Source organism: Poecilia reticulata, chromosome 1, assembly GCF_904066995.2.
Source record: "Poecilia reticulata chromosome 1, P_reticulata-male-v2, whole genome shotgun sequence".
Lineage (NCBI taxonomy): Eukaryota > Metazoa > Chordata > Actinopteri > Cyprinodontiformes > Poeciliidae > Poecilia > Poecilia reticulata.
The window spans coordinates 17129840-17153367 of NC_088830.1; the positions used below are offsets into that span (position 1 = coordinate 17129840).

Genomic DNA, 23528 nt, shown 5'->3' on the forward strand with positions numbered 1-23528 from the left:
AATGTTGAAGCAAAAGGAAAACAATGGGCATAGAGTTTTAGAAATATTTATTTTCTGGCTGTGCACATCCAGACACTCACTTTTGGATTTTGCCTGAACCATTTATATTCCAGACATGGACCAATAGTTCCAAAGCACCCAACTGAACACCAAACTTTCCAAAAATTTAAATTACTAAAATGTTAAACATACTGAAATAGTCTTTTAAAATAGTACTATAATAAAAATCTGGGCTTTTCACATCTTTTTTGTTTTTCTTATTTAGCTTATTAACAACAAAAAATTCTCTATAAAGCTACAAACTTTCTTTGTTTTACCATAGGAGGTCATCGTCCTGCTAAGTCATGGATAAGTCTTGAGACTGTCTTGGTCTCAAGTCTTATCCAGATTTTCTTCCAGAGCTTTCCTTCAAATCTGAGCAGCTCCCGAGTCCCTGCAGTAGAAAAGCATCCTCACAGCATGAAGATACCACCCCTGTTTCCAGTCAATACAGATTGTTCTTTGCGATATGCATATTGCTGACAGTAATATTGCTTTAACAATAAACTTGCAATTTTTTCTTCAGCTATAGTTTAGAGTTGTGCCATTTTTCCACTTAACAAATTGACAATTGAGTGTTAATTTGTGTTGGTCTGTCAGTTGGTATGTGTTTGTTTTGGTGCGTGACAGGAAACGGCGCTGACGTTTTACGGCAGCTTCGGTGCATTCTGGGTCTAACCCAACATGGCTGCGCCCTTGCTGAAGTGCTGAAGAAGTGCCTCTCCGGAGATATTCTCGGGTCTGTGTGTAGTTTTCAAGAAAACCTTCAAGCCAAATCAGCTTCTTGGGTCGCTGGTTTGCAGGACAACCCCGCGGGACCCCCGTCATCGATAAGTGTGGCCTTCTCTTCGCGTGGCTGTGGCAGACTGTCCGTGTGAAGATGGGCCTCGTCTCCAGCCCCGTCCCATAGCAAAGAGCCCCGGGGAGAGGAACCGCAGGTTCCCCTGCAAACACGCACCCGTCCAGCTCGCCTTTGACGGGTTCGACCTCCTGTACCGGCTTTGGACGCTCCCCTACAGTTTCCTGACAAGGATTATCTGCGCCACCGTGTCTGTCATCGTCCGGAGACGGAGAGCTTCTTCCCCATCCAGGGTTGATAATCCCGCCGCACCAAGGTATGCATCTGCACGCTCCGCTAACAACACTGAGCGACATTTCTGCATATCTGCTTCTACTCATTTGTCTCTCAGCTCGTGTTGCTGTATGATCCACACGGAGGGGTTTAAAATAGCGTTTGGACAGCTGATGGCGGCTGTCAGAGCAACACCGGTGCGGAGCAGCTGTTGAGTTAGCCCGCTAGTGGAGCTAACTGGATGCAGCCTGCAGCTTTTGTTGGGCAAAGTTTTAGCAGGAGATGATTATTGGCACATATGACCCCCAACAGTAGGCATCTCGTATGTGCCTCGGATAGCCGGAATAACGTCATGACATCTTCAAGTTGTATTTGCCTGATAAAAAAATGGGAAACGGATACATAAAATTATTTAGCTTAAGATTGCTGAAATCATTTTCCAGAAAGCTTTCTTTCTGGAAAATGATGAAAGTGACCACCAGTAATGACCAACAAAGTCTCAAGTTTTACAGACAAGCTTTTAGGTAATTTATGTATTAACAATTGGTCTTTGGTATTAAGTTTTTTGATGGTTTATCTTCTTTGGTTTTCTGGTTGCCTTTTGAGGTTTCTGAGGTCAATTGTCTTCTTAAATGTTTCCATGTTAAATCCACATTTTTGCAATTTCACACCTATCTACTTCCATTCTGTCTCTGATAGCAAATCATTTCCAATGTACTTTCACAAATGCTGTTCGTTTTTCATCATCACAATGTCCCCACCTAATCTCAGTCAACCTTATGATCTTGGTCACATTAATAAATATTTGTTACTGGCATAAACAACACATTATTATTTAAGTCTTTACAAAAATAGCATCCATGCAGCTCTTTGTGATTATGATATTGCACATTAATATTCAGCAAACAGTTGTGGTTTCATATATTGTGCAACTCTAATAGTTTAAATATATTTTCAAATAATTATGAAGAAAATAATCATGGGGCAACATTGCAATGCTTGGATGTGTGATGTTTAGTTTCCAATGAAACCAACCCGCGTCTATAGTTTTTATGGTTTCTGTTTTTACATTCAAGAAAAGCTGAGGAAGCAAATTGTCTGTAATAGCAAAGCATTACAGACAATTTGCAACTTCAGTCCCAGAATGCCTCTGTCCTGCAGTTTTTGGATGCATCGCTGCTCCAACACACCTGATTCAAATGAATTGTTAATGACTAGGCCTTTGCAAAAGCTGCTGATATGCCAAGGAGGTAATTCAGCTTTTTGAATGACCTCGCTACTTGCATGTTGAGTCTACACATATCTAGACTCAACAACAATTCAGGAATTTTATGCCCCAATGATTCATGTGGCTTCATAAAAAAAAAAAAAAAAGATCTTTTAAAAAAATGCAGTCATTAATGTCAATAGAAAACATTTCATCCATGCTCAGAAAAACCTAGATACAATTTCATACGGTATATGATTGGCGGGTTAATTGGTTGTGTGATATTTGTCCCATTTTGGACGAGAAGTTTGCGCAGCACAGTAATTGTGAGCCAAATGTTGGTTTGGTGTCAGTTGACAATTTTATTTAAGCAGGAGATTTTATAATGTGACTTTATCATTATATAAACAATGTGAGGTTGTAAAGTCAAAACTCGGCAGACAGTAATAACTGACTTAATCATAACTTTTATTAGTGTGCAAACATTATTTTACATTTAGACTGCCTGAGGTCATTTCTAAAGCAAGCTGGGAAAATGCGACACTGTGAGCCAAGAGATGAGAATAATCTGAAAGAACAAAATTACTTTAATTATTCCTTTCTAATAAATGTGGACAATTTATTAGAAAGGTTACAATTCTTTGATACAGCAGCCCCTCAGTAAGAAATTGTATCCGCATTTTTTATTTTTATTTTTTACATTTAATGATTCTTTAGTAGAGAAATTCCCTTATGTGCTGCTTGAAAAACAAGACTTTTGATGTAGCAGATTTCATGCAAATGAGTGGTGATGTGTTTGAGAATTTTTGATTAATTTTTTTAATGTAAAATTAAATTATGTTTACAATTTTTCCCAATTCTTTGTACTTATTTTATTCCAGATATTTATGTAGGGAGGTCTGGCTTCTGTAGCATTTTTTTTTCATAATTAATTTGAAAGACCGTACATTTCTAAAATAGTTTTTTTAAAAATCTGTTTTTAAATACTGAATCCTGCATTTCTTTTCCTTGATAATGACGTCAAAGAATAGCTCAGAAGAAAGGCAGAAAGTTTTTGATCGACCAAAAGGTTTAGTCTGTAGTCTTATCTTAACCTTTAAATGCCTGTCTTTTTCTGTGATTTTTTATTTTCCGCCGTTCTTTAAAGGATTCATGGCCCAGCTGTGATTACGTTCAGATTTGACAGATTTATTATTAATGATCCACTGTCCCGTTTAAACAGTTGTATGTTGACGTGGCTCTAAAGTCATTTTAGCTCCGGCCTTGTTGTGCAATAATGTCCTTTAGCCTGGTGGTTTGTTTTTAGCACTCACATGCTTTGTGGTGACTTCATGTCAGGAAGCTCGTCCAAGTTTTGACTGAATAACAGAAACTGAAATCAAATTTCTGGTAAATATTTAAATAAATTAAGTATGTTTTAATAGGGATTTTTTTTAGAGGAATACTAACATTTGGTTTTAGGTGAAGTGTGGAAAAGTGGCCACAGCAGAGAATATGATCGGGTCTGTCCAGATCTGGTACCAGCAAACATCAAGTCTATTTAAATCATACTTTTGACTTATTATTTTTATGCTTATTTACTATATATACATATTCTAGAACTGTTGTATACACAAAAGCTTATCACATTTGTTGCCTTTAACTCCATACAGAGCCCTGATGAAAATGGACTCAGATTTGCTTCATTCCCCGGCCGTGGGGCTGACTGAGGAAGAGGAGGCAGACATGAATGACTGGAAGCTTCCTTTGACCTTCATGAAGAAAAGGCACTTGGAGAAGATCGAGGGCTCCAAGGCGTTGGCACAGAGCTGGAGGATGAAAGACAGGGTAAACCTTTAGCTTGTTAATGTCTGCATCGAGCCAGCAGGGCCAGAGAGAGAAACTGGGTTTTTACTTTTGAAGGTTTCATTTTCATTTTCAGAGAGCAACTCTGAAAAAGAGGAATTCACTAACAGATAATGATAATTTACTGGTTTAAACATCTCTGGACCTTAAAAGAAACAATCTAATACGTTTTCGAAATTCAAATTGCGTGTTTGGATTTCGTCAGCTACTCAATCTGGAGCAATAAACAAAATGTATTATGATGGAGACAGACAGTCTATTACTGGAATATTAATGAAACTTAATCATTTTATCAGTAATTTCCTTCCTCTACTTTGTCGCATATTTTTGATTCAGATTTTTATTATTAAACTTTACATATTATATTAGTTTTAATAACAAAAGAGATGTGGAGCAGGTGGCATGGTGGGTAGAGTCAGAGCACAATGTACTGACACTGGCCTCAACCCTTTCACCAGAATAGGATGCTGGCCACAGTGTAACATTGAACTGGCATTGAACTCTCTTGTTAATCCTCTTTAGTTATATCTGAAACTTTTTAGCACTATAGATAAATATGAACATTTTATTACCACTGTAACGTATCTTTTAATCATCATTATATGTCCAAGAAGATAGCAAAATCTACGAGAGATTGTGTTCTGGTTTTGGAATAGCCCAGCCAGATTTGAGTCTGACAGAACATGTTGAACGCTAAAATTGAATCAAAATGGGTTTTACCAAAGTATAAGTTGAGCTTTTTGCAGTTACTGTAAGTCACTAAGTTATTGTAGATTTTTTTTTTTTTAAAGAAATTTTTGATTTGTCCTTCATTTGTTTATTTTTCAGTTGATTCTTTGAGTAAATGTAACAATGTACTGGGAAAATGTTTCAAAATATATATATATATATATATATATTTTTTTTTTACGAAAACTTGGCAATTTATCAAGGATGAGTAGATTTTCAGAACCAGAATTTATAATTGCATGACTAAAATAAGTAAACATTTTTAATAAAATGAGTACCACAGGCACTGCACCAACCGCAGAGTGAAATCGTAACATGTCGGAACACTTTTATTTCCCTTTTCTCTGTCAGACCTGAAACTGCGATATCAGTCTGCTCTGCAGTAGCAGAGTTCACCTACCTGCGCCTTGGAGGATCACTAATTGCCATGTTCTTTGTTACCATGCTGTCTCGGTCTAAAAGCGCTTAGCTTTTGAACTAAGATCAGCAGATACCAGCAATACCTTTGGAAAGAGCACTTGTAAGGGAGGTGGTGTTATTGTACAGTCCCTCATGTGCTCGCTCCATCAATTAAATTAAAAGTTTCTGTCTGTGTTTAAACGGATAGCTCTTCTTCACCAGGAAACTGGCTCATCATTGTCTTTCTGCTTCGTTACTAAAGTGCTAATTCATTTCATTCTGCTGGAGGCTACCTATCCAGCGTTTTAAAGGTGAAACCTCATAGCTCTCCTTTATGATTTGTCGTTTGATCCACTGCTCAGCTACTAACTCGATTATTGAATTGCCTTTCTGCTACGGGGTGCTAACGTTATAATGATGGCAAGTGTCACTTAGTCATACATGGCCCTGAAAACTCTTCACCTATTGTAGAAATTCAGCCGATATGAAAATTTAACACGCGCCTGCTGTTGGGACACGAGCTGAATTAAACGGCACAGCACCCGCAGAAGTGTCGAGCTGCGGGAACATGAAGACATCATTAAATGTGAGGCCGCTATTGATTCAAAAGAGGTAATAAAGGCAGAAGGAAATTGACTTTCCTATCAAAAAGCTATGCTAAATCTACTCTGTAACATTCTTTTTTTTATTGCTTGGGGCATTTTCAGACCACAGACCTGCATTTATTAACCTGTGAGAAGACGACACATTTCTTGAAAATGTGGAGCTGGGTGCGCAAGAGCTTTTTATGCAAGAGTGATTTGAGTTTGATTTAACAAGTAAATGCAATAAGACTGCTCTGAAACTGTTCAGATGTTTTTATTTATTTTTTTTAAAGACGTTTGAGATGTTTTTGAGAGCACACATTTGATAACAGAAAACCTAAATAACGATCAAAGCTGGTGGGTTGTAATTTTCACCTTTTGGTTTTGCTGTTGTGATTCAGGCAAACCTCCCACAAAAAAGTTTTTTGCTTTATAGAGTTTGGACTCGGTTATCAGGAGAATATGCTTATGCTCTGGCTGATTTGAAATGATGGTTATTATCTGCAAGGGCTACTATGTCTAGCGAAGTGATAAACTAGAAGTTAAGCCTGGTGAGAGCAGCGTGCATCAGAAGGCTTATGAGTGGGCTTTCAGTGATGTTCTGCACTTTGGGAAATCAAAGGTCTCTCAGACACACACAGAAGACGACTCAGAGGTTTTACCATTACTTGCCTCATTGGTCAGTGTTGTCTATATTCCCCTGTTAGGCTTGTAGAAAAACAAACAAAAAAAAGCGATTGACTTGTCTGTGCATTTGCCGCCGTTGGTGTGTGAGCTACTTGTGCTCAAGCATGCCTGTGTGTGCACTTTCTGAACCAGTGAAAGCAATTCTGAGAAGAGTTTTGAGTCAGAAAAGCCGAACACTATCAGTGTTGTGCAACAGAGTCAAAGGTCAGCCCTAATTTCAGCTGAGAGTGCGGGTTTTAAGAGAAAATATCAAGTAAATGTTGATGAAGAATCAAACTATGTATTGTTGATATTTTTTTTACAAGTTTAAAAGAAACCAGCATAATGAACTGATTGTGGTAACTATTGAAGATCACTTTAAGTCTCTTTTTCTCACAGTAAACATGGTTGAAAGATTTCACATCAAACCAGAAGCATAATTGATCTCAGCTGAAGGTTGTTACAAACTGAGACATTTTGGCTCTTTGTAAAATCACCTGCTGCAGTCTAGCAGTCTATGCTGTGGTGAATGTTTCCTTCACTGCCACGGGGTTTTTTTTGGTCCCCTTTGGTCTGCACTGGGCGCTAAAAACAGATGTTACTTATTTTAATTTGGATGCTCATTTATGTAGAAGGAGTTTACTGACATAATACATTTTTCATTATTTAGGCATCAATCAAAGCACTTTCTGATTGATGTGAGACAACTGCATGAACAAATTGAAGTCAAGCCACCGCTGTCCTGGTTCTGGGTCAACTAGTGAAGTAGAGACAAAACTGAAATGATCATTTTCATCAAAGTGTTAGTTGGTTTCATGTGTTATATAGATGAAGCACTGTTTGTTTATCCAGATGCTCTTAAGATTTAAGAACGAGATCCTCTAATTAGACGTCTGTCAGCTGCTTCTCTGCAACAGTGTGTGTTCCCTAGTAAATGCTGACTATTTACTAGATTTACTAAGATTTGAAGAAGATTGCAAACATTTCCAAATCCATCATGTTCCATGACAGAGGTTTAAAGCATGAAAGAAAAAACCCCCCAGCAACCTTGCTCTACTGCGCTCAGCCTTCCTGTTATCCGCTAACTCTCGGCTGGCGACTGAAGCTCTTAAGAGCTTTGGGTAAATATGCGTCTCGTTGTATGAACAGGCGTTATGACACCGCCGAATGGCTGCTACAGGAACTCGAGGATTCAACAAGATGTAAAGCTCAAAAACGTTGATTTTGCATAATACCTCCCTCTTGAGGGATAAATAATAGTAAGCACAATTAGTTTTGAGGAGAAGAGGAACCAAACGAGGACTGTAACGCTGAATTCGTCCACTATTATTGTTTTAGAAAGAATAGGAAGGGGTATCCAACTCACATTTTATGTGTAGTCGTTGATGTCAGCACTGCACCAAACCTCCTGTGGTTCTGCAATGCTGACTTTATTTATGACGGCGCAAATTGTCTTGAGCTGCCTGAGTGGTGATTTAAGAACGGCCAGAGGCAGCTTTAGCAGGGGCTCGTTTTTGCTGCCGTATTGCCAAACTGCTATGAAAGTGTCTGTGTGACAAGCTCCTTTCAGCTGTATGTGCTTGTAGATCCAATTAGATGATTCTTTGACACAATACACATATATCGCTTCAGTTTTTATGTTTGCTTCAGTTATTTGTTGATTAAGCTGCTCGTGAATGTGACAATATGCAATTGTTTTTAAAAGGAGTCAAATAAAAGGAATGACTTCAAAATTTATGTGATGATCTGACCCTGAACAAGAAAAAAACATTGAAAAAGCCTAGAGAGTAAAATAAAAGATAGGCTTGTGTTCTTGTGCACACCAGTTGCTTGGCATCACTCTTTCGCTTCAAATTTGAGGAATCTTTTAATTTAAAAGCTAATTTAGTTGAGACAGCGAGAGGAAAGAAAAATCATCCATATTGATTTGAAATGCTGCTTTGGCTCCATGTTGAATCTCAGTTTTAATTGTTCTGTCTCGGATTATGCAGACAACACACACACACTACACGACCTAATTAAATTCGATTGTCACCAAAAGTTTTGGTTGGATACTATCATCCTTGTCCCTGATGTAATCGGTGGCAATGCATTACAAAGAAACACATCTTCCCACATTTGAAGTGCAGTCAGTTGCAAAAAGACTTGGGAAGATTGGGGGATTGTCAGTGTGTGAGGCACTAAGACCTGGGCCATTGTTAGACATATGTGTGACCTCCAAGCCCTCAGGCAGCACTGCATGAGAAACCGTCACACTACCAGAATCAATACCGCCAGAGGGGCCCAACTGTACCTCAGTAAGGCGCTACCTCACTGCACCGTCTGTCACTGCATCAAGAAATGTAACCTAAACAGAGCTCTGCTCCACACGAGGAGGAGGAAAGCTATTTACCAACACTTCAACAATGAGGTAGCTGCTGGACTCAGAGCGCAGATTAAATTATAGAAAGACTGAACAGTTATCACGACAGAAAAGTGTATGGAAAATAAAGGTGTGTCACACATCAGTCTTATAGGGATTAATGAGTTTTAAATGTGAAGTTGGTTAGTACATAGTCCCAGTAATTAACCAGATATTTAACTGACTAATACAAGTTGGTTTTTGCACCTGAAAATCTCTGCTGAATTTAATTTATTTATATTATTTCTTGAGTTTAGTTATATAAAATAAAATAAGAATACATAAAGATAATAAGGATATTCTCATTTCCATAATATTTATATATCAAACTATTTTAACAGCAGTAGATATTAGACCAGTGGTTCTTAACCTGGGTTCGATCGAACCCCAGGGGTTCGGTGAGTCGGTCTCAGGGGTTCGGCGGAGCCTCTGAGACCGACTTTACACACTTGTGTAAAGTCTTGATGACGCCCTGCTTTGCCATCACTTGCTGCACAGGATCCCGTTACATTGCTTAGCCAATCAGAGGATCACGTTACATTGCTTAGGCAATCAGAGCTGCGGAAGAGCACTGATTGAAGGAGCTCCACTCTCAGCATGGATTTCATCTTGTGTTTTTAATTACTTCAGCAAAGCTCAGTTTTTTACCAAATACTGTAGCTTTCGGTGTACTTCTAAATCTGCTCCTTAGTCACATCTTTTCAGGCCTGCTACTGCCTCTAGTGGCGTGGGGGTGGTAACACAACTAATATTGCTAATAATAATTAACACTACTAAATCAGAATACCGCAAAGTCTTATTTATTATTAATTTTTCATTTTCTTTAGAATGTAGAGCTAATTAAATGATCTAAACAAGTGGTTCCAGTTTCTCTCGATGGCCAACCTGTTGAAACTGTGGCAAATTTTAAATACCTTGGGTCGTTCCTGGACAGTCAGCTCAACTTTGCTGAAAACACTGACTATATTTTGAATAACTGTTCTCAGAGACTCTACCTTTTAAGAAGACTTAGTGATCATGGGGTGACCCAACTAGACTCTAGTTGAGTCACCCTTATGTCTTGAATTTGGGGGAAAAAAATAATTTTATTTATCACAAAAGAAGGGTTCAGTGAATGCGCATATGAATCTGATGGGTTTGGTACCTCAAAAATGGTTAAGAACCACTGTATTAGACAATGTTGTAGGTCTTTGTTCTGAAAGGTTTGGCATTTTTTACTTAAAATGTCAATTACATGTTTTGTTATGGTTGTAAATGTGAATTGTTAAACATATTGCTTAATTTTCTTAAACACACGGACATATTTCCAACAACCACAGGATGTGCCTTTCAATGGTTGTTTAAGAAATGAGAAGCAAATGTAAACCTTGATTTGAAAGTAAAACTGCTCAAATTCCTTTTTTTTATATTTCCGATGGACTTAAATTTATTGGTACCAAATTAAAACTGCCTAAGAATATGTAATTAGCTGAGCATGATCTCATTATTTTTCCGTTTTTTTTCCGCTTCTGCATCTTCGGGTTGTTTATCTCTCGGAGCAACAGGAGCTCATTTAGAGCTCGCTCACTTTCCTCTGTTCTTGCTTTCACACATGTTGTTTCTACCTCAGAATAATGAAATCGATAGGTCATCAATATTCAGCCCATTGTAATAATGTGGAAATGAGGCCGGTGGTCTGTGCTGTATCATTAGTTGAATTCAATCGGGTTCACGCAGTTCATTAGGCAGTGTATGGACTTCCAGTCACAGGGACACGAATGTATTTGCAATTTGCTGATAATAATTAGATTGTAGTGATTTTTATATCTGCATGTTGCGTTATAGCAGAGAGTGTTTGGGTTTTAAGCGGCGAGAGCTTCAGATCAAAGCAAGTTCCCATCCTGCTGAAGAGTTGCTGAGCAGAATACTGATTGCAGCTCTCACTCTGGCTTTGATGGTCCTTAAATTATGTATGCTGCTTGGTGAAGCTTGCACATTTTATACCTCTGTAGGATTTTCATAAATTGTATTGTTTGCATGACTCGGATCATTCTTAAAACTTAGCATAATCTTTCCTTGGTCTTTGTTAATGATTAGATGTGCTCCCGGTCTGTTTGCCTCTTTGTCAATTTGTGCCCCTATTTTCATTCTCTGGGAGCAAACTGGTTCTAGTTTCGCACCAGCTTTGTGTGGCAGAGCCAGAGTTCACTGTGATAGAGACACACATATGCATTGTAATCAGTTTTGTGGAAAAAGCCCCTGAGCAACCTCTCGCAGGGAGATTTGGTTAATTGGATATTTTAACACAATTCCACATTTTGTTCTTTGTACATCTTTGGATGTACAAAGACATCTTTGAATGTACAAATAATACATCCAATACAGAATGCATCTTTGGATGTACCGGGTAATAACCATCTCCCTGAAAGATGAGACTGATCTGGTGTTTTTACATATGAAAATAATGGAGTCAGTCTTTAGTTTAGTTTGGTCTCCTAAATTCCCCAAATGTTCCATGTTTGTCCATAAGGTCAGCTACCTGTGTCGTAAGGAACTCTCAAAACAATAAAATCCGTTTTGATTTTATTGCCCGATATGTCCATGATGAAGGATTTCTGTTGTTTAAAAAGGAGTTGTTCCTTTGCACTGTGACCACGTGCTTGCCCAGTAATGAATGGAGAGGGACAAAGTCACTGCCTCCATTCAGTAAGCTGGTTTTCCTTAAATGCATATATATATGTTTTACAAACTGACGTAATAAACTGAAGCTGATTATTATGTGGGACAGTTGTCATATAAGATGCTTTGAGATTACATTTTTTATGTATAAATTAACTTTTAGAGCATGACCTTTGTTTTTATATTTGGATGATTCAATCGTTGCTTTAGCCAGGGCGTAGATGCTTTTATACAACAATACATCACACTGTTATTTTTTAAAGTAATAATCTCAAATCTTTTTTGCTGCATGCTCTAGTACATTATCCGGTCGTTGTAGATCCCTGTCAGGATAATAAAGAGTGAAAATGATTTTATAAACAGAAAAAACAATAGAGGGACACAGCTTGTCTCTCCTTTTTAAGTGATAAACAAACTCGACCTCTACGGTGGTTTTCTCGTCATCAATCACTAAAAGTGATACTTCAAGTTACTTCTGCTCTCATAAACTTTTATTTATATACTGATTCGCATGTTTGGCCAATGAACCTTTGGCGTTTCTCCTCTGTGAATTTTACATGAACATAAATAAAGCCTGATTCGGTTAAAGTGGCAGAAAATGGTCGGATTAAACCCAGATTTTTCTCATTTTCTGCTTAATGGTGTCTGTCAGCTTCAGTCCAGTTTTTCACCTGCTCCTGCTTTCTGCTAGTGACAGAACGACTCAGGGAGATCGATGTTCACCACAGGTTTAATAACCTTCATTCACTGCCGACCGGATAAATGGATTAATCAGGAGTCATTGATCGGCCAGCGGGCCCTGATGCGGTCTGAATGGGAGTCTAAAAAGGCCCCCGAGGGAAAAGGCTGGGAAATCCCTCGGAGTCCCATGTCGTTATTAACAACAAGAGCTCTGCATCCAATTTTAATGCACAGGACTGAAGCAGAGACTCACATTCATACACACACAAAAATGCAGCTGAGTAGAAGAGTTTTCACTGTTTTTTTAAAAATTTTTTTTTTTTTTTTTTTATTCTCTGCGTTTTGTTGTATTTTCTCATTTATGATCTAGTTTTCTTGTTTCAGCCATTCAAGACTGAAATAATCAAGCCATTAAATAAGCCACAATCTTGTTCTGGGTCAAGTGGTGGTTAAATCCCAGCAGATGAGCCTCTGCATACATTTTAGATAAGGTTTCCTGCTCCTTAGGTTGGGTGACAAAAGTTGGTAATAAAAGCACAGAGGGAGCACACAGCACACCATTGTGGCACCATTTTGCTTATATGCAGACAGGATAATCAAGAATAAGATGAGCGTGATTTAATCTGCAGCTTGCTAACAAGAATGTGCCTGTTTTGTCGCCTCCTGTTTGGCTGAGCTAAACTTTCCTTTTCACAGATTTGATGATGAACACATATGTATTTTGTAATTTCTAGTTCAACATTTGAAGCACTTGGATTGATTAAACTTTAAGCAGACAATAGCAAAACCGTACGTGCTAACCACTATAGGTGTGTTAGATGAGTGTGATCAGTTTTGAAAGTATGGCTGCACAATATTAGAAATACTTGAAATTGTGATACTGATACAATAATGTGTAGAGGGTATTGATCGCAACTGACCCATATTTTCTACCACTCATACTTTCACATATCAGTCACTAAGATTACGTCATTATTAGTTATGAAGGACTAGTACAGCTGATTCTCATCTGCATAACACTGATAGAAGACATTGTGTAATTTATTAATGCCTTGGGTTTTCCATATGTGTTATAATGCAGTCCATATTTTAATGCAGGACCTGAAACCAATGGGAGTTCCAACCAAATGAAAACATGTTGTGAGCACGAAGTGAAAAGAGAGGGTCGGGCAGATTCAGACACCCTCAAAAGCACCCTTGAGAGGAGCTAGGCTTTTAGTCGGCCCATTTGGTCTCAACTGTTTTTGAAGAAGATAAAACATCTTAAGAACAAGTGGGAAGAAAAAAAAGGTCATCGGCGAAAACTAAAGATGCCTTCAATAACGTTTTCTTTATCTTGACGTAGATTCTGATGTCATAACCATTAAGCAGACACATATATGTAGTGTACCGTGACATTGATTATATGACTTGTAGTTTTCACAGATTTGGAGGAACAGCAGGTATATTTTTGAAATATACCTGCTAGATGTCATCATGTCAAATATGCTATATTTGTATTGTTAGCTGTCATATATTTTAATTCAACATTTGTTGCTCATTCATAAAAAGATCCTGTATTCTCACAGCAGACGTAATTCTTACAAATACATGAAGTTTAAGGATGAGATTACCTTTCTTCATTATTTCACCACTCACACTCAGATTTGTTATTGATTTAAGTCAATTTTATGCTCACGGTCACTTCACCCCACTAAATCAACAACGATTTAAATCTGACAGCTTCTCTCGGAGCACAAACTGTTTTATTAATATAAGCTATGAAGGCTGACGGCGGCCCTCCTGTTTGTGTTGTTTTTGTGTGTGTGTGTCTGTGTTACGGTTCAAAACAAATAAGCGTATAAATCAATGAGAATAATGTGGAGCACATCTGTGTGCTGTCATATTCAAATGCCACGTTGGATTGTGAAAAATCCCACATTTATCTGCCGTATCTGAGTGCAAATGAGAATCAAATGTTTTGTAAATTACCTCTGTCAGATGCAGGATCAAAATAAATAATGTAATCAGGGCTGTTTTAATAGGATTTTAACTATCTTCCTGTAGTGAGCCACTTAATTGTAATCATGATTAACATTGCTGTGGTGCTGGGCCTTTAGTGATGTGACTGATGTTTGGCGAGTTATCAGGTTTTTCTGGCATTTGCTGGCTCAGATTAACGTAAAAAAGGGAAATGACCTTACAATTTTCCCAGCAGTTTGCTTTGACATTTTACCTGGAATGACAGAAACATCTCTCTTTTCCCTCTGGACTTCTGGATCATATTTCTCCAAACTGTCCTGCCATTTTCAAATGGTGTATTTTAAAGGGCAAATCTCATGTTTTTCTTTCTTGTTAAAACACCTTTTTTTCTGACAGTGTAAGCTTGTAGAGTGCATAAAACAAAATTATAGACCATTTTTGGCATGTAATGCTTAAATATTTAAACAAAAAAAACTGTTTCTATTGTTTACAACAAACACAGAGACATCTGGTTTTTGAGTTTCTGTTTGTAAATGGCAAGAACTGTCACTATATAAATCAGGCATATTTTCACTTTATACTGGTGACAGATAAAATGGGACTTGGAAGTGATTGGCGAGGCCCAGTAAACCTTTTTCCTTATTTTTCCTCAAAATAAGGAATATATCAATTAATTACACAATGAATTAGAATGAAATCAGTAATTTTAATTTGCATGCATGTTTGTTTTCCTCCTGTCTGTATTTCGACCAGAGTGGATGACAAAAGGCTTCACTCTAGTACGTCTCACTGACCCCTTCTCTTCTTATTTCTTTAGCTGAAGGATGAGATCAGTGATTAATATTTTTGAAGAACAATTTTGTTCACAGAGACTTCATAATGCATTTAATTTGTTGTGTTTGGGAGGTTTTGTTTCAGTTTCACTTATTACTTTTGGTTATTATTTTTATTAATGCTATTGGACATTTAAAATGTCTTCCAGTTCCAGCTCTACTTGTTCTGTAGAAATTATAGTTTTATTGATATTTAAGATGATGCACTTGCATTAATATGCCATAATTATATTAGTTGAAAATGGTCCCAAAACAACAACGTTATCGTTTATTGCAATAATTTCTGGGACAATTTGTTGTTGAGCAAAGAGGCTATATTTCTTTTAAAATGTAAAAATTATAATTATTTTACCCTAAAGATGTACATTTAGCTACTTTCTCATGTTCTTGTACATTTTGCTACTTTCTCATGTTTTATGTTAAAGGCTGCCAAGCAAAGTTTTCCATTTTTATAACTTTACTGCTAGCTCATACTTGCACCAACTTTTATATAGTAAGATGCAACTGCAGAGGGATTTGTGCATCACTTTTTAGTTGTGTAGCACAGCTGTTTCCTTTGTTTCAAATGTTGGACTTGAAAACCGTCAAAGAACTTTCCATTCATGAGGATAGGTCTTGACATTCACTGTGCAGGGAAGAAAAGGGCATGGCGTGAAAAAAAAAAAAATCAAGCTTAAATGAATGAAGTGATGTAATCTACTGTGCCTTTGTGTATGAGGCTGCATGTACATGTCAAGTGTAGCCCCACTGAGTCCCACTAGCATACTGACCTTTTACTCATTTGGTGGGAAGACACAGGGGGGCTTAATTAGTTTCACAATAACAGACCTCCAGAACCTGCTCAGCCAGAAGGTTGCACATAACCCACAGCAGACACGCAGCACATGCTCAGTGGGTCTACGTTACGGTGTTTGTCAAAGGTCGCCTGGCTGTGCTGTTATAACCTACATATCAAAGTCATCTTTAAGTTATTAGCTAGTAAGGGTACCAGAAAACAACTAGTAATGTTGTTTGGTGATAGTGGTCACCAAACACATTGTTCTTTCTAATTATGTTCTGTTTTCAATAAAAAGAAACTAGAGAATACACAAACTGAAAGGCAGCAATAACTTCCTTCCAGGAGAGAAACACAGCTCAACACAGAAGCATTGAGCATATTTAGTCAAAGTAGCAATAGCCCTTGCATATCCCTGTAAAAAGAAACAGCTGCACTGAGCTAGGAGTACTTTCTATTGGCAAGGAAAACAAAGAGCGTATACATGGCTATTTCCACCATAAGCTCTGTGAATGGTGCCAACCAGGATTGAGAAACGGCTAAATGAAGAAACGGTTTGTATGACAAAGAGTAGCTAATGGCAACAATAGTTCTGTCAGTGGTACCGTCCAAGAAAGAGACACTTATTAATACAGAAGCAATGATACAGAAAAACTGGGAGCACCCAGAGTTCATAGTAAGTGGTAGCCCTGTTAAGAGAGACAGTTAAACACAAGTCCCTGACGAGTATACTGTCATAACAGAAAAGATGAGAACAAATATTATTTTTCCTGATTAACTTTGATAAAATCTTCATGAACTCACATCTGATTTATCAACATTTATGATCAAATAAACAATATTGTGTGGACTATAAATCAGTTTCAGTACATTGATATCTGATCAGAATATACAATCAGTATTGAACCAGGATTTTTATAAAAAGTGTTGGTGTGGCCTGAAAAATAAGAACTTGACTGGAATATTGATGTCTTAGAGCACTAGACAGCAAAGAAAAAAATATTCTGCATTCAGACAAACAATTATTGAGCACTGGGAAAGAAACATATTTTAATTTCTGTTTTTAAAAGTCTTTTTCTAGAAATGCAGTTCTTTCACATCTGTTCATACAGGTGAGTGCAGGTTCAGCTCTTTAGGTAGGTGACCTGATTCAGGCTCATTAGGAGCTTCAGGATGAATCCACACAGCTTCGAAAAGCTTGACGTCTGTCGTGACACAACGGAAAATGTTTCAGGTGGTAATGGCTCCCTGCTAGTTCAATATTTAATTTGTGCAGCAGGGAACCTAAGCTGCCTGCCAGGGGTTGGTGATGTGTGTCAGGATTGGCAACATAACCCACAAATCAATGTTTACTTTATTTCATTTTCAGGTTTACGTCTTTACTCACTTCCTGCCTTAATGTTCACATATATGGTGCTGCCAGTAAATATGTGTTATACTTTTCTGTTTTGATATTTATGGGTTCTGTTCAGTCTGTATTTCAAAAGTTAAAGCAGATAAAAGACATGTTAAAACTTTGGTGCAAAGGTATTCTAGACAAATTTTGTTACAGACGTGGTTTCTTAGGAGAGTTTATTTCTTAAATGAAGAGTGGGGCTTTTGAAAACTTATCAAATTTTTGACAGGATTACATGCTTTTTGTGTGTGTGTGTGTGTGTGTGTGTGCGCGCGTGTGTGTGTGTGTGCGCGTGCGTGTCCCTACAGATGAAGACGGTGAGTGTTGCTCTGGTTCTGTGTCTCAATGTGGGAGTGGACCCCCCTGATGTGGTCAAGACATCCCCCTGTGCCAGGCTGGAGTGTTGGATAGGTGAGTATATCCTCCCTAATAACAAACATATAAATGAAAATAAATCTACTTTTCAATAAAGATCGAAGCGCTCTTAACAGAAATTCAAATTTGAGACAGGTGAAGGTAAAAAAAAAAAAAAATCTAAACGATGAGAAATGGGGCATTATCTTTGCAGGCTTAAATCAAATGAGATACAAAATAATCAAATTATGAAATAACTCTGAAGAGTTTAATGCTCTGCATTTTACGGCTAGTTGATCACGTTGAAAACTGTTAAATGTCAACAAGAAGTGACATTTAGCAGCTTGTCAGATTATTCACATCCAGGGACGTCATATTCACCGATGCTGGGGAAAATGCTAGTTCTCTATTGGCATGAATGGAGCTCTAGCACTTTATCACTTCTAAATCTGTCCCGCATCTTGTAATATTTTAATCTTAAGGATATTTTTTGAAAATAATACCAGAAAGAAACAGAAGCTGTATCCTAAATTGTCCCATGAGGTGCAGTGGCTGTGCTGAGCTGAAATGTTTGATGGTTCAATCCTCAGCTCAGACCGTTTCTCAAATGAACTATCGTCATCCATGAGCCTCAGTAGTCTTGAAAAGTATGGGAAAGGATTAAACATGCTTTATGATTTTCGTATGTGAAAGCTGTTTGACTTAAAAGCTTTTTACCTGTTACCTTTTTAGGAAAGAATGAGAGTATATCTATTTAAAAAAGGATGAAAGTTTAAATGCAGTGGTTTTCACATTGACTAACTAGGTCTGTATGCTTTATCTTTAATGTGCCAAATCACTTATTGAGTTTCAGTATTTTGAATCTTGTATACTGACTGCAGACTCATTGAAAAATCAGAACTTTTAACAAATTTAAATTCAGGATGAACTGGGACGGTGATTTCTAAACAGTGTTTTAAGCCCCAAACAAAACAATTAACCTGCTATTTTTCTGAGTTTTCATTAGCAAAATAGATTCTTCTAAAGGCTTTTAGATTTTGAAATAAAGGTGATATAAGTTAGTCCAAATACCATCATGAAATCATTGTCTGAAAAGCCAGTTTAATCATTGGGTTGTTTAAATCTCGTGAGCCGTACAGATAATTAGACCATATTACTGTGAAATGAATTTCTGTGAAATTCAAGGTTAATATTTTCAAATCAAATACCCAGAATATCATAAAAAAACTGGGAAAAAAAAAATCAGACAAAGCAAATCACCAGATCCCTCATTTCTCCTAACTGGAAATGTTCAACCATTGTTTTTTCTCCCCTGAGATTGAGTCAGATCGAAGCAGAAGCTCTGCTCCCTAAGTTAGACAAACTTTCTCTGCAAGGATAGTTTCCCCATTTATTGTTGTAGTTTGTAAGAAAGTGTTTACACTAATATTAGCTGGTAAGAGCAACTGCAATGCTCTAAAATGCTCTGCAGTCTTCAACTCCTCTTATATGAAGGAGCCGTATTTGAATAAATGAGCTTTGGAATGTTTTAATGTAAACATGTTTTTGTGAAAACTGCTTCGGAAACCATCACATAATCAAAGTGATGGTTTTTGAAGTACAGTACAGTTTTCAAAGACCTTAATATCAATTGCTTGGCTCTATATAACTATAAATAATTTTGTAATAATTTATAAAAAAAATATTTGTCTAAAATATATATATATATATATATATGTCTACAAGTAGCACTTGCAGCGCAAAGCAAAAATGTACAAATCCTCTGAACTTATTTCTACTTTACAACATTCACTACGAGAAATTCCTATGCATTTTCTGAGATAGACCAACACAAACTATCATTTTGAAATGAAAAGAAAATTATGCTATTTTTTTATTTGTTTGTATTCACCCCTTTTACTCTCATACTCCTAAATAAAATCCAGCACAGCCAACTACCTTCCACAGCTATCCAATTAGTAAACACGATGTGTGAAGCGTAATCTCAGTTTAAATCCAGCATCATGGAGACCAAGAAACACGACATGAGGTTTAAAGCAGGGTTCAGAGAGCACTGTGAAATGTTTAATCGGTTATCTGAAAATAGCAAAGACTTGATGTTTTTTTTTTCTTAGAGCAAAAACAAATTAATCTATCATATCTTTTAAGCATATTTGTCATTCAAACAGTCTTACTAGCAACGGATGATTTTCCACTTACTGAAAACAGTTGAACGCATGTTTAACATTTATTCTTTTTCTCAGTGTCATATGTTGCGATATCCTGATATTATTTTTAAAACCCATCAATTTTGGACTACATCTTTAATGCCAAAACTGCATTTCCCTAGCACTCACAACCTGAATGTGGAAGCCGTAATTATGTCTGACTTGTCAACCTCAATTTTACTAGTATTTTGTTGTTTTTTTGTCAAGGTGTGACAGTTTTGTGCAGCTGGCCTGTGTGGGTGCGAGTCAGAGGTGGCAGTGTGGTTTCACCGCGTTTGTTTTTCTTGTCAGATCCTCTGTCAATGAGTCCACAGAAAGCCCTGGAGACCATTGGGGCAAACTTGCAGAAGCAGTACGAAAACTGGCAGCCCAGGGTGAGTGGAGAAAGCCTCCTTATTATACTGCCCCATACACTAATGGATTCTGTTGTTCGCCATCCATATCAACCTGGATGGAACCATGTTTCATTGATGGTGAAATGAAGCACAGTGACTATCAGATGCATTTTTTGTCTCATATCATCTACATTTCTCCACTACTTTCGCCTGAGTTGTTTTTTTCTTGATGAATTGCTCATCCCTTGGAGGTTTAATTCTGTCCGCCATCTTTTAGAAATGTGAACCCGATTTATACGTTTTATTTAGTTTTGAGATCATCGGCAGGCAATTATTTTTTTTTTTATTTCAGTCAAAGAACATTTCTCTTATCTTTTAAGCTTCCCTTACGTGTTTTTCCAACAAAACAACACAGAAATGTGTTTACGTATTTAAGTTGATGCCAGGTGATATTTTTTTGTTTCCCCTATTCAATTATTCATTTTCCAATTATTTCACTTTTTGGAATTCAATTTATAAATTACGGCTTTACTGCTATGTTTCGGCGGTGGTTCTAAGGATACTTTATAAAATTGTGCTTTATGTGGTTCACAACACAGCATTACGGTGCATCTAATTCAATAAAAAGTCAAATATTTTAGAAATCCCTTAAAGTGTTAGTCATACTACTTGGGTATTATGTCTAAAAGTGCCAACTTTTAATGCTTCCTGCTATATTTCCCAATCCAGCTTTCTTGATAAACACCATGCAGTTGTTGTGATTGTGGCTTACTGCTTAATACTTACAAAATACAAAGTATTATGGACCTAATGTATTGAATATTGTGTTGCATTATGTAGGATGAAAATACATTGTCTTACTAATATTTTTTCCACTAATAATACTGCCTTGGAATCTGTCGTTAGTTCAATTTGACAAGGCTTGATTTGATTTGATTCATAAAGCTTCAGTATCAAAACACACATCGTCTTGTTGGGTGTGTTGCTGCAAAGCTGTGGAGCTGCTAGAAATAGAACACGTGGCTGTTTGGTGTGATGGCTTAGAAGAAAATGCATAAGGTAAGAGGAGGTGGAGGAAGAACGACTCCAGAGATGGAGCCGCTAAAGAAATGTGAGCTCGGGTTTGGTTGATCCCAGAGGTCAGCAGCAAATGGTGGTAGGAGCCCAGGAGGAGGAGGAGTGGGAGGGTGAGAAAGCTGTTCCTGTTTCCAACCCGAGGATTCAGAGCTCTGCAGCATCACGACAAAGAGCCGATTTCGCCAACACACCTTACATAAAGTGTTGACAAAGCAATCAATTACGCTGCGGTTATTACCTACTTGTCACAGTGGGGGGAAAAACATTTTTGTTGTAAGTAATAGTACATGAGTTGAGTTGGTAAATATTATACCTGAGAGCAAATTAGCATCCATTATTTGTGCACATTTCTGTGTACTGCCCATGGCGGTTATTGGTAGCAGTGTTGTTTGCAGCAGCTAAACCGTTCAGAGTTTAGTTTTGCCAGCTCTGCTGTCACGAATCTTATGTCTATGTTTGCTGCAGGGCTCGTACATTAACCCTTATGGCCAGAAAACAGAAAGAAAAGCAATCTCCATCCCAGCTGCCCACTCACTTTTTCCACCAACACTTCCTCCCGCTCTTTCGTCCCTCTTTGTTGTTCGCTGACCTCTGTTTATCATCGTTTTTCCTCTACAACATAAAAATATTTTATTTTCAATGAAGGCTCTCTCATGTCCACAACAACAAATATTTTTGTTTTTCTACCTTCCATACCTATGAATTGTTTTATTCTGTGTTTATTTATTTTTGCTGTTGTTGCAATTCTTGATTTCACAAGAGATAATTAAATGAAAATACTTAAAGGACATCTGCGTCTCTCAAAAGATAATGAAGATGTGTAGGAGTAGTATCATTTCAAGAAAGACATTTTCTTAAAAAAAAAAGGCAGATTGAACATAATTTGTGCTCTTCTCAGTAACTGTGAGAGGAGAAAAAAACATTATTGGCATCGCAGGACTTTCCATCTCTAACCTCAACAGCCGTGTTAGTGAACAGTTAGCCAGGTAATAAAACGCCAGCAGAGCTGAATGGCGCCACATGTGCCAAGATTGTGATTGGTCTGTCACTGACAGATGTGGTGGTGCTGGAGCTTTCACAACTGGTCGCAGTAGAGAACCCTTTCCATATGGAGATTCCTCACTGCGTTTTCAGATTGCTGGGGTTACCCTGGTAACCAAATATTCAGCTTGTTGCTTTGGATGTATTGTTTAGTTTTAGGCAGATTTAATATGGATGGTATCGGTCCATCTGTCTCTTCATTCGGTCCAGGAATACAGACACACAACTCTGCATTCACTCTGTGGGATCCCAGGTGATCCCAGGCCAAGGGACGGGATTTACAGCCCTTCTAGCAAGTTGTGGATCTGCCCAGAATGTTGTCCCAGTGGGGTGTTTCCAGAAAACCTTCAAATACGTACTGATCAAGACATTTCAAGGGGCAGAGGGTTGGGTCGGCTCAGAGCTCCCACTGGAGAATAGAGTTGCAGTGTCATCAGTGTGAGACCGACTGATCCCACGGAGGGAGATTACTTCAGCTTGTTTACGGGATCTTGATCTTTTGGTTTTGATCCATATCTCAGGACAAACCGGTAAATCAAGAGCTTTGCTTCTTATCTCAGCCCTTTCTTTATCACAACAGACTTGAATTGAGCCTGTGTCATTGCAGATGTGGCCCCTGTCCGTCTGTCCATCTCTTGCTCTGTCCTTCCATCGTTTGTGATGAGACATGAAGACACTCCAATATCTTGGATCAGACCCAGAACTAATTTACTATTCATATGTTGTTCAAACTGATTCACATCTGCATCTGAGCTTCATTTATTCTTCCTTTCTATTTTTCTTTTATTACTTTTGTCTTTTATTTTGCTTTATTAAAATAAAGACGGTGCTGTCCAGACAGCCTTTGCAACATTTTAGCTTTCATTTTATTGTTGTGCATTCTACGTCAACCTGCCTCAGCTGCTTTCTCATTCTCTTTTAAACCTTACTTGTTCACTTTCATATTATCTGTGCCTGTCACCCTTTTCGTCTCCTTCTCAGGCGTCTGTTATTTGTTTGGGAATCCTTTTTCAAACTCTTTCCTCCACAATTGTTGGTTGTTATCGCTTAAGATAAAAAGCGACACGCTTGTCAGATCGCCTTTTCAAAGCCAAGCAGTGTGCACAAATTGCTGAACATATTGCAGCTGCCAAACAGGTTTAATCGAAGTGTTGTTTTTTTTTGTTTTGTTTCTGTATTTGTGTGGTGGCTGTATTCAGCTCTCCTGCCTGGCTGCAGCCTGCAAACCCCTGCTGTCCTCTCAGCTAACGGCCTCTGCATTATGCAT

The 23528-nt window shown here is 37.7% G+C and overlaps 1 protein-coding gene across 6 annotated transcripts in view; it reads left to right on the top strand.

Annotated features, from left to right (window-relative positions):
• The first annotated feature begins 711 nt into the window (after positions 1-711).
• rptor (regulatory associated protein of MTOR, complex 1) overlaps positions 712-23528 on the top strand; it is a 156605-nt gene continuing 133788 nt past the window's right edge. For all 6 annotated transcript variants that reach the window (XM_081607400.1, XM_081607406.1, XM_081607408.1 and 3 more), the window contains exons 1-4: positions 712-1154; positions 3971-4145; positions 17556-17658; positions 20100-20182. In XM_081607400.1, coding sequence (XP_081463526.1) covers positions 3978-4145; positions 17556-17658; positions 20100-20182 — 354 coding nt within the window. In that variant the 5' untranslated portion in view covers positions 712-1154; positions 3971-3977. The remainder of the gene's footprint in view (positions 1155-3970; positions 4146-17555; positions 17659-20099; positions 20183-23528) is intronic.